Below are 13,265 nucleotides of genomic sequence, written 5' to 3'. Positions count from 1 at the left end.
AATAATACTGCAGCATCTGATGTTTCCAGATAATTCTATGCGACTCCAGGTTTATTTCCACCTGAATAATGAATTAGATAGAAAAACACAGAATACAGCCTACATGTGGAATGTTTCACATGTAACAGCTGCTTTTACTGTTCTAAAATTCAGTGTTCTTCTAGGAAGTAATAAGTATTTTTAAAAGATTGAACTTCCAGTAGATAATAAAGAGAGCTACATTATCTCCAGATCCTAAGAGTACCTTCATGCACAGCAAGCCAGGAGTTAATAAACTGAGCGTTTGAATGGCAGGAAGACATTGATTTCTAGAGTTTCTGTATTGTACTGAAGTCAGAGGTGAAAGAGTTCATGCACAATGGAGACGTTGCTTTCAAATAAAGGCAGCTCTGGAAAAGGAGGAATTTGAACAGGAAATCTTTGGGAAATTATACAGGAACCATTAGACTTTCTTTAAAAAAAATCAACCCCACAAAAAAAACACACCCTGATATCTTTCCCCTATGATCCTGAATGAATAAACTGTATTCTTAAAGAAATGCTTATGTTATGCAGTCTGCTGGAACTGGGGCTGATTTGTTTGTCCTTAATCCTTGTGAATATTGCAAAACATGGATACTTCCAGCTGGGAATGTGTCTTTAAATGTAAATGCTTCTAAATGGAACAACCCAAGGTCCAAAAACAATCTGACCTAGGGGCAAATACCTTGCTGCAGCCAAGTATACAAAACTTTCTTCTCTTCCCAACTGCATGTTGAGGAAAGCAAGCAGCAATGGCAGCCTGTTATAGTGCTGACAGGTACTGCTATGCTTCAACTACCAAGCTGGGGTGTATAATATTAAAAAGGCATAAGTCAACTCACGGGAGGATTCCTCTAACATTACAGTAAGGCTCAGATGCTTCAAAAGGCAATGCAGGACCAGAATGTGTGGAATCTTTGGTACCAAGCACTTGGTCCTCCCGCTCTGGATTTGGGCCTGAAGGATCAGGCCAAAAAAGCTTGGACGCAGAAGGGTAAGTTGAACGCAAGCACAATTTGTGACATTGCACTAACATAATTGCTGGTTGTGGGACATGTCTGTTAATACAGCAAATCCTAAATAAGATATACAATGTCAAAATAACAACAGCATGCACGACTCAGTATCTCAAAGCCAAACAGTCTTAATATGTCTGAAATAAGTCCATGAGAACAACTCTCCATGTGTATACTTGTTCTAGCTGAATCCCAACAGAACTCAATTCAACGTTCCACCAAATAGGTCAACTCCAACCTTAGAAAGGCAATTTGCTCTTTTTACGAGAGAGAGAGAAATAGAGAGAGCGCACTGAATTGTATAGTTCCTTTTCAGGCCAACCAGAAGAAGATTCATGAAACAGAGACTGGAATCTGGGTTTCTTGTTGTCAGAGTTACACTGTGATCGCACAAGTATACACATAGAGAGTTGTTCTCATGGACTTATTTCAGGAATATTTGGACATTTTGTCTTTCAGATACTAAATTGCGCGTGTTATTATTTTGGCATTGTACATATTATATAAGATTTCATGTATTAGAAGGTGTTATTGTTAATGATTTTTTGTATACCACATACAGAGTTGTTTAGTTTGTGATTTATCTCTCTGTATTCCTTGGGTGTGGTATTGGGCATGTCTGTTAAGGCATCAATCTTAGCTTCCAAATTCCTGGCTTTGTGGGGTTTTAGACCTGACTCCTGACTTGTTGCACATTCCTGCCTCCTGGTTCGACCTGTGATCTTGGTCCCCGCCAGCTCCAGGCTCCTGGCTTCTGACATTCTCCTGACTGCTACCCATGGCCCAGTCCTGACTCTGTGGCAGTTGATTATATCAGTTCATGCAAATGAAGTGCTCTGTTGAGTCATACTGTAGTTATGCTGACATTCTTCAACCAGACCTGCTCCTCAGTCAGCTCCCAGTGGTTGCTGGAAGTATATTTAGGGCAGGACAGCCAGTCACATCACTCTAGCATTTCCAACCTTACCTGACTTCATCCTCCACTCCCCTTTATGCTTCACCATATAATAGTGGTAGTAATACAATTCCTTTCTATATTGATTGATTTTAAGCATGTCACATTTCAGAATCAGAAATCATCCCAAAGCAGCTTATAAGAAAAAGTCAAAGCAATAAAATAAAACATTATTAACTATACCATTGAAACCAATAAAATACAATATTTATCTCATTAAAAACAAAGCAGCAGATAGTAAAACCACATGTAAGCACAACAGCTAAGCCTTTCATTCCTGGCACAGGATACCAACCACTCTAGCTTATTTTAACTAAAAGCAGATTTGGAAAAGCCTGAAAGCTCATCTTAAGAAAAAATCAAGTTGACTAGCTTGAAAATATTATTATTACTATTATTATTATTTACTACAGGGCCAAGCTTGACTTGCTACTAGAATATATATATATATATATATATATATATATATATATATATATATATATTTTCTAGGAATAATTCCATTTTCACCCAACTGCTTCTGTACCAACCTGCGTGGAAAGAATCCAGAAAAAGAAAACAAACCACCAAACACAAGACAGCATGTGCTTTAGTAATGTTGTGAGATCATAGTATAAAGTTTAGAATTGGAGTGGAAATAGAGGTCAATATTAGAATGACTCTAAAGAAGCTGCTACTTATTTGTTTATGAAAGTACAGTACTTCTTTCGTCAAAAGTAGCATGTTTTCCCATGGATTTCTGAACATGTGATGGAAGATTACAGTAACCAGAATAACCTTGTCTAATAGCCTGTCAACAATGCCTGACAATAATGGTTCTGCCATCCCCCATTCTGCAGATTTCCCCAATTAACCATGTGGGCAGAACAAAGAACTTCCCAGAACTGAGTAACCACCGAAATCTGGAGCCCAAAAGCTTCTATCACTCCTCACAATGCAACTGTGCTCAAGCTAGTCTCCAGCCTTCATTGTTATCTTGACATCTAGCTTCAGGAGTAACCTCAGATACCCATCAGTCATGTTCTGCCTGCACAAAAGAACACATCAGAAGTGTAGGTAAAAGAGGATGGAGAGGAGAGGTGGAGGGATTTTTCTGATGCACATTTAAGAAAATAAAGTTACTGTGTTTTTAAGAGCATCAGTAAAAGTTATTTTATATATTAAACCCACCCAATGCCCACTGTCACAGGGTGGTCTGAATGAGTATGAGCATGAATACTGGGTGGATATAAGTTATTTTTCAGAAGTCTGTAGTAGTAGTACAATAATGATTATAACAATATGATTGTAGCTATCAATAATGTGAACTATAATAATAGATCACAAGAATTTAAGAATGGGCCCTGCTGGATCACAACCCATAGTCCAGTATGCTTTTCTTACTCAAAGGCTCATAGCTCTGACCTCCCTGCTTCAGTATTCCTTTCATACCAGTGTTTTTTCCCCACTGGAGGGCCTTAGCAGCAGCTCTAAGGGGTGATTTACGTTTGGGAAACAGTGTGTGGGAAAGTTAAACACCTCCCGCCCTCACTGACCAAACAAGATCAGAGCTCTCTGCCGCTGCATTAAAGTTAAAATCACTTACAATTGCTCCACCAATATATTTGGTATGATATTTGTTTGATCTTCCTTTGTATAAGGATATGCCTGGAGAGGTATAATATTATTATTATTATTATTATTATTATTATTATTATTATTATTCAGTATGGGAATGTTTGCATTGAAATAAATAATAAAAGGCCAAAGAGAAAAACAAATTCAGAACAAGAAATAATGTTATATATAGGCGTCACTGTATTTTGTGGTTCCGGTGAATGTTATTCTTCGATGAATTCTTCATGCAGCTAAAGTACGTACCAAAAGCCTTTCACTGGTAGGGCTGCCATACGTACAGAATTTCCCAGACATAGCCTGGATTCGGCAGTTGCAAGCAGTGTCTGGACGGAAATCGCTGAAATGTCTTAGAGTATTTGTTTGTGGATCCCATTTTCATTTCCAAGAGCTTTACTGCTGCACAATGTGGCTATACTGGTCTGAATTATTAAGCAGACAACATACAATATTCCTGGATGCTATAAAGAGTGTTAAAATCAATTGCTGGTAGTGTCTGCCTACCGGTACTTTTGTGTAGAACTTCAATCCCAAATCGAATGAGGAATACAGTCTGCTAAATATTGGAATCTATATAACCCATGTGATATCATGCAGCAGCAAGCTAAACTGACTCCCTTGCTGCAGAGCAGCAGAGAAAACAGCCTGTAGGTTAGTGATTTCAAATTATCCTTGAGATTTCTTGCTACCTGGCATATTCACAATTCCAAACTTATATCCTGAGCTCAGCTAGATAGTCAAATGGAATGTACATGCCAGCATTAACTGCTGCTGAACAGATGTTAACCCTGCCTTCCACACATGACTCTGGAATGCAATAAAATTAGGCCGTTCTGGGAAAATATTTTGTCTTCATTTACTTACAGTGCTGACTAGAACAATGGGTTTGATCTTCTTTAGCCTTGGCTCATGGAAATAATCCTTAAGCACAAGAAAGAAGTGATCTATAGGGTTATGACATAACTTTTAAGAGAAGCACCTTAAGGGAAATCTTAAAGAAATCAACGCCGCCTGAATCGTTAGCGCAAGGAGGAAAGAAACAGGATGATCATCCACATTTTTTCCTGTTAGTTAAACACTGCAAATAATAATTGGTTGCACACTGCAATGGTTAGTTAAGAACTTGTTAAGCTGGAAAATCAAATACAATTGAATACTCTTTCTGTTGTTTGGCCAAAATGGCTATGATGATGGGAGATCGGTGATGGGCTTTCCCACATTTTTTTCTACAATCCTAAAAGCAGCTAAGGGACATTGGATCAGGACCATGGAGGTGGGGGACAACTTCATCCCCTTTATCCCAGCCAGAACTCCTCTTCCCACTGCAAATTGTTGCTTTCTACATGGACAGAAAACATAATGGCTCCATTATGGGTACCTGCTTATTTCCACCAGAGAACAAAAAACCAGCTTCAAAGGAAAAATCCTTTGGAAAATAGTACTGTACCATGGTTCCTCCATCCCCACCCCAGCACCCTAATCTGACTTATCCTTCCCTTCAAACTTCCTTAGCTTCAGCTGTACACATGTAACATATGTCTTCAGAATTCTCTGGGCCAGCAGAAGATATGGCAGCAGGTTAACAGGCTGTAAAAAAGATATTGAACCTTCCATTCTATGTTGTGACCTGTTTTGACCACATCAGATCAGTGGGTATGGACAATGCCAGCATGGACTTGTTAGAGTAGAGATAAAATGAGCTTCAGAAATTTTGCTCATGCAAGTGACATCTACATATCCAAAAAGCAGCTTCAGGTGCCCTTGTGATTTATGTTTGCCATTATTTCTGCAGGTACCTACATAATTAAGATTACTGCTTACAGTGAGCAAATTTGTGCTGAGATATCATAATATTGTCTGAGTACGTGTCCTTGCCTGGCAGTTGGATAAGGCTGAGTCTATCTTTAGTTTCATACAGCCCTAGGAATATGATATATTCAGAGAAAAGTATTGCTCTCAAAGATTTGACAAATTAAGCTTTCTCAGACCAGTTGATAAGCCCAAGAGATTTACACTGTTAAAAATTTATTGGTACTTTATGGGAAATCAATCCATCATTTTATGTTAAAGTGTCCATTATTTGGAAGTAATATAAACTTAGCTTAAAACATTAACAGAAAGCAAAGTAATTTATCAGACTTGTGGCTTACAAGCATAAATGTCAGAGAGCTCTACTTAATTTTTCAATTTCAAGTTCAATTTGCTAACCAGTTTTGAGTCTTAAGGGATGAAAACTCTGGCTACTAGCTTTGAAGAACCTCCATTGGCTTTAGAAGAAAGCTCGGGTTTATACAGCCAAAGAGTTAAATTTTAAAGGATTTCAGCTTGGTATGCAGTGATTTCTAGGAACGTGTAGAAAAATATATTACCTGGTAAAATTAACTGAAGCTTCTACATGAACAAGACTTGATATAAATACTAGATGAGATTTATGGTGAAACAATTGCATTTTACCAGTAATTGTACCAGAGAGCCAGCCAGATCCTTATAAAAGTACTGTAGATATCAACATAAGAAGAACTCTATCAAGAAGAAATGAACTCTATTGAATCACTGTGCTATATCGAAGTTCTCGTTTTATTTGTTTTTAATGATGAAAATAGATATAACTTCCTAAGCCAACTTGTCCATAAAAATCCACAGGATCTAAACCAGAACTGCTAATGGAAACTGTTTATTGGTTTGCCAAATAATTTATAAGGTTTGGACACATTAAATGGAAACACATTAAGGAATGATGTCACAACTCTAAATGTATACTGCTGCCATTCTGTTGCGTTCACCAAGAATGAACTGATTGTAGCAAGTGCATTCAGGAATGCTGTAATGGTTGTGCAGAAATAAGAATGTTTTTCCACTTTTACAAGCCATCAAAATACACAGGAGAGTTTTATAAGAAAGCAGGAAACAATAGCCTCCAGATGAGATGCGGTATCCTCAGTGATTGCTTGCAGTCCCAAGAATAACAAAGTCTAACAGTATATTTTTCTCAAGGGGCCACTTGTGATTGCAAAGCCTGAAATGACCAAGAAGATTAAAGTACAAGGTGTGGCTTTATCTGAAGGTCTGCACAAGATCAGTTTGCTTGGTAGAAGATTTGCCATTGCTTATTGCCATTGTCTTTAAGCCTATACAGTGGTACCTCGGGTTAAGTACTTAATTCATTCCAGAGGTCCGTTCTTAACCTGAAACTGTTCTTAACCTGAAGCATCACTTTAGCTAATGGGGCCTCCTGCTGCCGCCGCGCCGCCCGCGCACGATTTCTGTTCTCATCCTAAAGCAAAGTTCTTAACCTGAAGCACTATTTATGGGTTAGCGGAGTCTGTAACCTGAAGCGCATGTAACCTGAAGCATAAGTAACCCGAGGTACCACTGTATAACATTAGAAGTGGGGTGTTTCTGCACTAAGCTTCCTCTTAGTACCATATTGAAAGTGAAAATGTATTAAATCCTGTTTGTTTGTTTTCAAATTTGCACTGAAGAAATATACAGTGGTACCTTGGTTCTCAAACACCTTGGTACTCAAACAGCTTGGAACCCAAACACTGCAAACCGGAAAGTAAGTGTTCTGGTTTGCGAACTTTTTTCGGAAGCCAAAAAAAGCCCTCTTCGGATATATATTGCACATCTAAGGAATTTTTTATATGATCATATACCCAGAATATACCCACTCTACTCAAATATCTTAGCCAAGGAGCCAGTACAAACAGGATGTGGTCTAAACCACTGGGCCTTTTGGGCTTCCAATCAGAAGGTCAGCCGTTCAAATCCCTGTGACGGGGTGAGCTCCCATCGCTCTGTCCCAGCTCCTGCCAACCTAGCAGTTCAAAACCACACCAGTGCAAGTAAATAAATAGGTACCACTGTGGTGGGAAGATAAACGGCATTTCCATGTGCTCTGGCGCTCATCATGGTGTTCTGTTGCACCAGAAGCAGTTTAGTCCTGCTGGCCACATGACCCAGAAAGCTATCTGTGGAAAAACGCTGGCTCCCTTGGCCTGAAAGCAAGATGAGCACCGCAACCCTATACTGTAGTCATCTTTGACTGGACTTAACCGTCGGGGGGTCTTTACCTTTTACCTTTTACAAACAGGATTCTATTCTAAACTGGCTAAGGGATTCTGTGAGACTTTAAGATTAGTAAACTTCTACTACCCACAAGTATAAGTAGTCCCAAGGGGGAGGTAGGTGACAAACAGCTCACTCCCCCATTCCTGGACTCTTGTAGCTATATGAAGCAAATGCACTTTTCACATTCAAATCTAAACTGAAATATAAACTGAAAAATTTAATCAGGTTGCAGTCCTAAGCTCGCTCACTCCTAAGCTCGCTCAGAACTAAACTATGGAAGAAATGTGTTTAGAATTGGAGCCATAATATAATATAATATAATATAATATAATATAATATAATATAATATAATAATATAATATAATATAATATAATATAATATAATATAATATAATATAATATAATATAATAACATTATTATTTCTCTTTCAGAAATCTAACCAATGAGGAAAAAAGCTCACCCACACTTTGTCCTTTTGTGAAATTTCTCTTTTGGTGTCACCACTGTGACCACAAATTTATATTTTCTTCTCCACAGTCCAGTCAACTCAGGATCAAAGCGGTAATAACGTCTACCAAAAAAAGTTAACTATTACTGAGCTGTCTCTAAGATGTGGAAGGAATGCGAAATCTCTAACTGATTAAAATCACAACAAATAGCTAGGAAATGGCTGAATAAATAAACATAATGGGAGCTGAAGACATCACTGTGGAGGAAATGAATGATGGAAGCAATGACCTGGTGATAATTCCAGTTGCTGATGGAATTTAGGTTCAAGATATCAGACTACTATTGTTTACACTTGGCTTATGGCTTTGGGTGGGTGCCTAATGGCAGTAAAGAACCTTCGATATAGTATGGAGAACAACAGAAGCAACTTGTTTCTGAGAAAATAGATCAAAATACCAATTTAACATTTAATTTTTTATGAAACACTAAGACATATCAACAGATCATGCTTGAACTGTGCTTTGGGAGACTCAATTCTAACTGCACTTCCATTGAAAAAAGTGGGACTTCTGAGTAAACATGCATAGGCGTGAGCAGATAGCAATGATATTAGGCTAAAAAGATGACCTAATGGGTTCTGTGGGTGATTTAAGAATATTATTCTTCTGTTTGTAAATGGTTTTACATGATTTTAATATTCTATTTTTACAGGGCTGTGAACCACCCAGGGACCTTATGGTGAATGGTGGATAAGAAATCTAAAACCCATTATTGTTGTTGTTATGCTATAGGCTGAATAGCAGTGATGTCACCCAGCTCGTGGCACCATTTCTCAGACTAATAAACTTGCAAAATCTTCCACTGGAGGTAGCTAGGCTTGTCTTCTCACTTCCTTCTGGCTAATGACGGAATGTGAAAACAATAGCTTCACCCAGACAGCATCCCAGAACATGACATGAATGCAGGTGTTCTGAGTCAGGATGTCAAACTGGTATGATTGCAGGACTGTTTTCCCTCCTTATGTGGCCTCGGATCTTTCAAAAATAAAGAAAACATCTCAGAAGTTGAGCTTCATAAAATGTCTTTAGTTTAGCATCTGCTACTCAGGTGTTGGCTGAAGGTCAAACTAGAAACGAATGCAGGCATCACACACCCCCAAATACAGTATGCATGTCCAACTCACACGTGACCATGTATATGTGCCGTGCCAGGAAATAAATGAATAAATTAATTGGCTACTTGAAACCATCGCATAAACACAGTTAATATCACATTGAGCATCATACTGGGATGGTTTGTCATGTGGTTAGCTGGTTTTGTAATTGATCTCTAGCGGGGCTGGTGTAATGAAGTCTATGTACAGTTACAGAGAGTCGATGGACATTTTTTCTTCAGCTCCTTATGACTCGGCTGTTCCAAACCTTTTCAGTGAAGTCCTATGCATGTTTTACTCAGTTTCCTCAGTCCAACTGAATTGAGAGAGGCTGACTCTCAAAGTGAGTAGGCATAGGACTGTGGCCTTAATACAGAATCAGAATACGTAACACCAACTACAATGCTATAAATAAAAAAAGAAAGAAAAGGTTTATTTAAATCACTGTGCATATTTGTCACTATTCCTCAACCTGCAACGCTCTGGGGATAAGCTGTAAAGTAGTCACCATATACCCCACACTTCTGCTTGTCCTGGGCTTAGAAAGCCTTGCCCCGATCCTTTCAAAGGGGGAAACTGCTCTTTAGCTCTAAATTGGAGCAAACATCAGTCCAGAGAAAACCCAAATTGCCATATAAAGTTCCATGTCAGAGTGATTCCCTCCTCCTCCTCTCTCCAGAGGTTTCCCAGCAAAGACACACTCTTTAAAGCTGAAGCAGAGCAAATAGCAATCCGTCGAAAAGACCAATTGTGCTTAAGCTTTAAAGAACAGGTTTTTGCAGGGAAAGTTCTAGAGCAAAAAGTAGAAGAAAAAAGTACTCCAACACAAGAGTTTTAAAGTACAGAACTGTGTCTGGAAAGAGTGGTACAAAAGTTAAGTGTGGATAAGTTCTGCGACTGAGTGCTAAAAAGCAGTTTTACTTGAGAGAAAGCAGGACAAGTGTGGATATGCCCTGTTTAGTAAAAATGTGTTTGTGCAGTTGTGTGGTTTTTTTTTAACAAACTCATGCCCAATAGAGAATATCAGGACTTTCCTAATGTAGTGATTCACCTGTTGTTCTGGGTAAGTCTATCACAATGAAAATATACATTTGGGCCAGTGTGCCTGGTATAGAAGCACAACGCCTTCCATTGCAAAACAAAAAACAAACAAAAAAGCAGTTTATCTTTATTGGTTTATTACACATAGTTGTGGTTGTTTCTGTAAAGATCCTGGTTCTGCGCATACTTGCATAAATATCCTTCAATGTTAATGAACTTGCACGCCCTCATATGCAAAAATGACCAAAAGAAAGTTTGGCGTATTCACTGGAAGAAGAAGAAAAAGGGCATTTTGCATTCATCCATTTTATGTGACTTTTTTTTTTTTTAAAGGAAGCGCCTTTATACTCATTAACGCAGCAGAGTTTGTTGCTTTTTCAGACCTTGGTGCGACACTGCCCACTGTTGAGCACCCGGCCAGCCAGCTAGCTAGCTGAGCAAGTTAAGCAAATATTATCATTATTCTGTCATAATCCGCAAACGCGCGCCCTCTGGCGGCCAGGATGAGCGACGGCGATGACTGCAGCTCTGGGGTTTTTGAAACGGGCGAAGACTGAAAGTGGGAGGGTTTCTGATGGAGGCGGGGCCCAGTCCTTGCTGCTGCAGCCGCCTTCCTATTGAGTCAGAGGCGCGTTGCGAGCTGAAAGCGATTGTAACAAACAGAAGCCCGAAGAGCGAGCTAGGCGGGCGTTCTGATTAGCGCGCTGGGACAAAGTAAAAGAATCTCGGGAGGCTGAACGTTCCAAAGAAAGTTACATTCCAGGGTCGGAGCAGCAGCAACAAGCGGCCGCCCGGGGGGCACTTTCTCACGGAGGCGGTGGGTCTTCCCAGCCCTTGTTGAGCGAGGGCGAAGAGGAGGAGGCGAAGGACGAGGGGGGGGTTTCAAACTGGGGGCCGAGAAAATGAATCGGAGCTTTAATAAATCTCAGAGTCTGCGGTATTTTGGCTACAGCGCGGTGGAAGTGAAAAGTAAGGTAAGGACAGAAGGAATAGCTACTTGCAGCCCGGATTAACCTTCCTCCCCCCCCCCGCCTTCCAGTACCTTTCCCCCTCTAACTTCTTTTTAAAATGAATGGAGGCCCCCCCATCTCCTTGCATCCTCCCGCCCCCTCCCCTTATGATGCTTTGTCTTGCGTCTGAAAAAAACGAGATTGCTCTAGTTTTCCACCGGAGGGAAGAAACTTACTCCGGCAGCAACTTCTTTTTTTCTTTTAAACGTGTCTGCGCCAATTTATGAAAGAATATAAGGGAATATTCTGCCCGCCAGCCCCCCCGCCTTGACTTGCTATGAAACACATGTTTTCCCTTCTCTCTCCACCATAGGGGACGTATCCCATAGCAACTTGTCCCGAGATCTCTAGGGTGTTTGTCGTGAGGGGTGGGTTTACGTCTCCGCCTGGACATTTTCCCCAGATTTTGTTTTTGTTTCAATGTGGCTTCGGGGGCGCCTGGATCTTTAATCTCCGGCTTCGTCGGCTTGCTGGGATCAGGCGGCGATCGCGGCACGTTTCTTGCTGGTGGGCCGTTCACAACAAAAGGGCTTTCCAACTAGGGCGGTGGGGTGGGGGGAGCTCGGGTGGAAGGAGAAGCAGGTTAGGCTGGCTCAGATCTGGATTAGTGAACCTCAAAAGAGGAGGGCCGATTGGAGGGGGGATGCTATTGCCGCAAAGCCCCCCCCTACTCCCCACTCCTCCCCCACGCGCTCGCGGTCGAGTTAAACTTGATCGCCACTCGCGTGGGAGTGAGTGAGTCCAGTCCCTGCAAAACGCTCGGCTGCCTCTGCTTAACGTTTCCCATTGTTCCTCCTTATGGAAGTACTTCGAAACCTTTTGTGTTTTGGTTTGAAAATATTGCCGTGGACGCGGGAAGGGACGACTGGACTGTAGACACAGGGGGGGGGGGGGAGAGATTTATTTCTCTCCCCTGAATGCAACCCTCTGGACTTCTTCTCAAGAAACGCCAGGCAGCCTGCTGCTAAATCCCATACTGGCCCTCTTGAATCTGCTCCTGGCCCTGTTGCTGCCTTGCAGGTCTTGAGCTCTGCGAACTCGCTCTCTTTAATTCGTGTTTAAACTTGTTTGGAGCGTAGTAGACTCCCTTTCTCCCTCTCCCTTTTCCCGGTGCCACCTGATCTCTCAGCTCTTCCTTCGTCGCGGGGGGGGGTGAGGGGAGGAGGGAAGTGCTTGCGCGTTACCAAACGTAGTCTTCACGTTTTTGGCGTTTCCCGCTGAAAGGGCACAACTCTGACTTTAAGTGCATTCGGATCTATTTGCACTACTACACCCTCTCAATCTGTCCGCCCCGCCCTTGCTGTCTTTTTGAAAAGGCCTTTAAGTAAAGCCTGCCTTTCTTGCCCTAGGACGAAGGTGTAAGCTTGTAATGAAGGATAAATTACAGGCATCTGAAGTCTATGCTTGGAATGCTGCTTCATAGTTCTAAGAGCTTCCGGTTTTCAGATAAATCAGCCAAGGGATGGGAGGGGACCATAACATAAGAAGAGGCTTGTTGAATCAACCCAAAGGCCCATCTAGCCCTCAGATGATGTTTGCCTACCCTACACCAACCATTAGCCCCCATCAACATGGCCAATGATGAGCGATGATGGGAGATGTAGTCAAACAACATTTGGAGGAGCACAGGTTGCCCGTCCCTGATCAGTTCCATAAACCAGCCAACCGGGTGTAAGGGGTGAAGGCAACAACTTTTGCCCCATTTTATGCTCTTAGCCTTTGGTATTCAGAAGCATATTGCCTCCCAACATGGATGTTAAATTTAGCTGTCATTGCCAATACAGTGGTAAATGTAAATGGACCCCTGACCTTTAGGTCCAGTCGTGGCCTACTCTGGGGTTGTGGCGCTCATCTCGCTTTATTGGCCGAGGGAGCCGGCATACAGCTTCCGGGTCATGTGGCCAGCATGACTAAGCCGCTTCTGGCGAACCAG

General features: G+C 41.2%; 1 protein-coding gene across 1 annotated transcript in view; it reads left to right on the top strand.

The window, feature by feature from the left end:
• The first annotated feature begins 10,815 nt into the window (after positions 1-10,815).
• The window catches only part of PARD6G (par-6 family cell polarity regulator gamma), a 77,553-nt gene continuing 75,103 nt past the window's right edge, over positions 10,816-13,265 (top strand). Inside the window, exon 1 of the mRNA XM_081919476.1 lies at positions 10,816-11,296. Within this exon, the coding sequence (XP_081775602.1) occupies positions 11,225-11,296 (72 nt within the window). The 5' untranslated portion in view covers positions 10,816-11,224. The remainder of the gene's footprint in view (positions 11,297-13,265) is intronic.

The sequence above is a fragment of the Podarcis melisellensis genome (genome assembly GCF_964234715.1).
Source record: "Podarcis melisellensis genome assembly, chromosome: 7".
Lineage (NCBI taxonomy): Eukaryota > Metazoa > Chordata > Lepidosauria > Squamata > Lacertidae > Podarcis > Podarcis melisellensis.
Note: the sequence above shows the minus strand (reverse complement) of the source record. Positions and strands in the feature narration are given on the sequence as shown.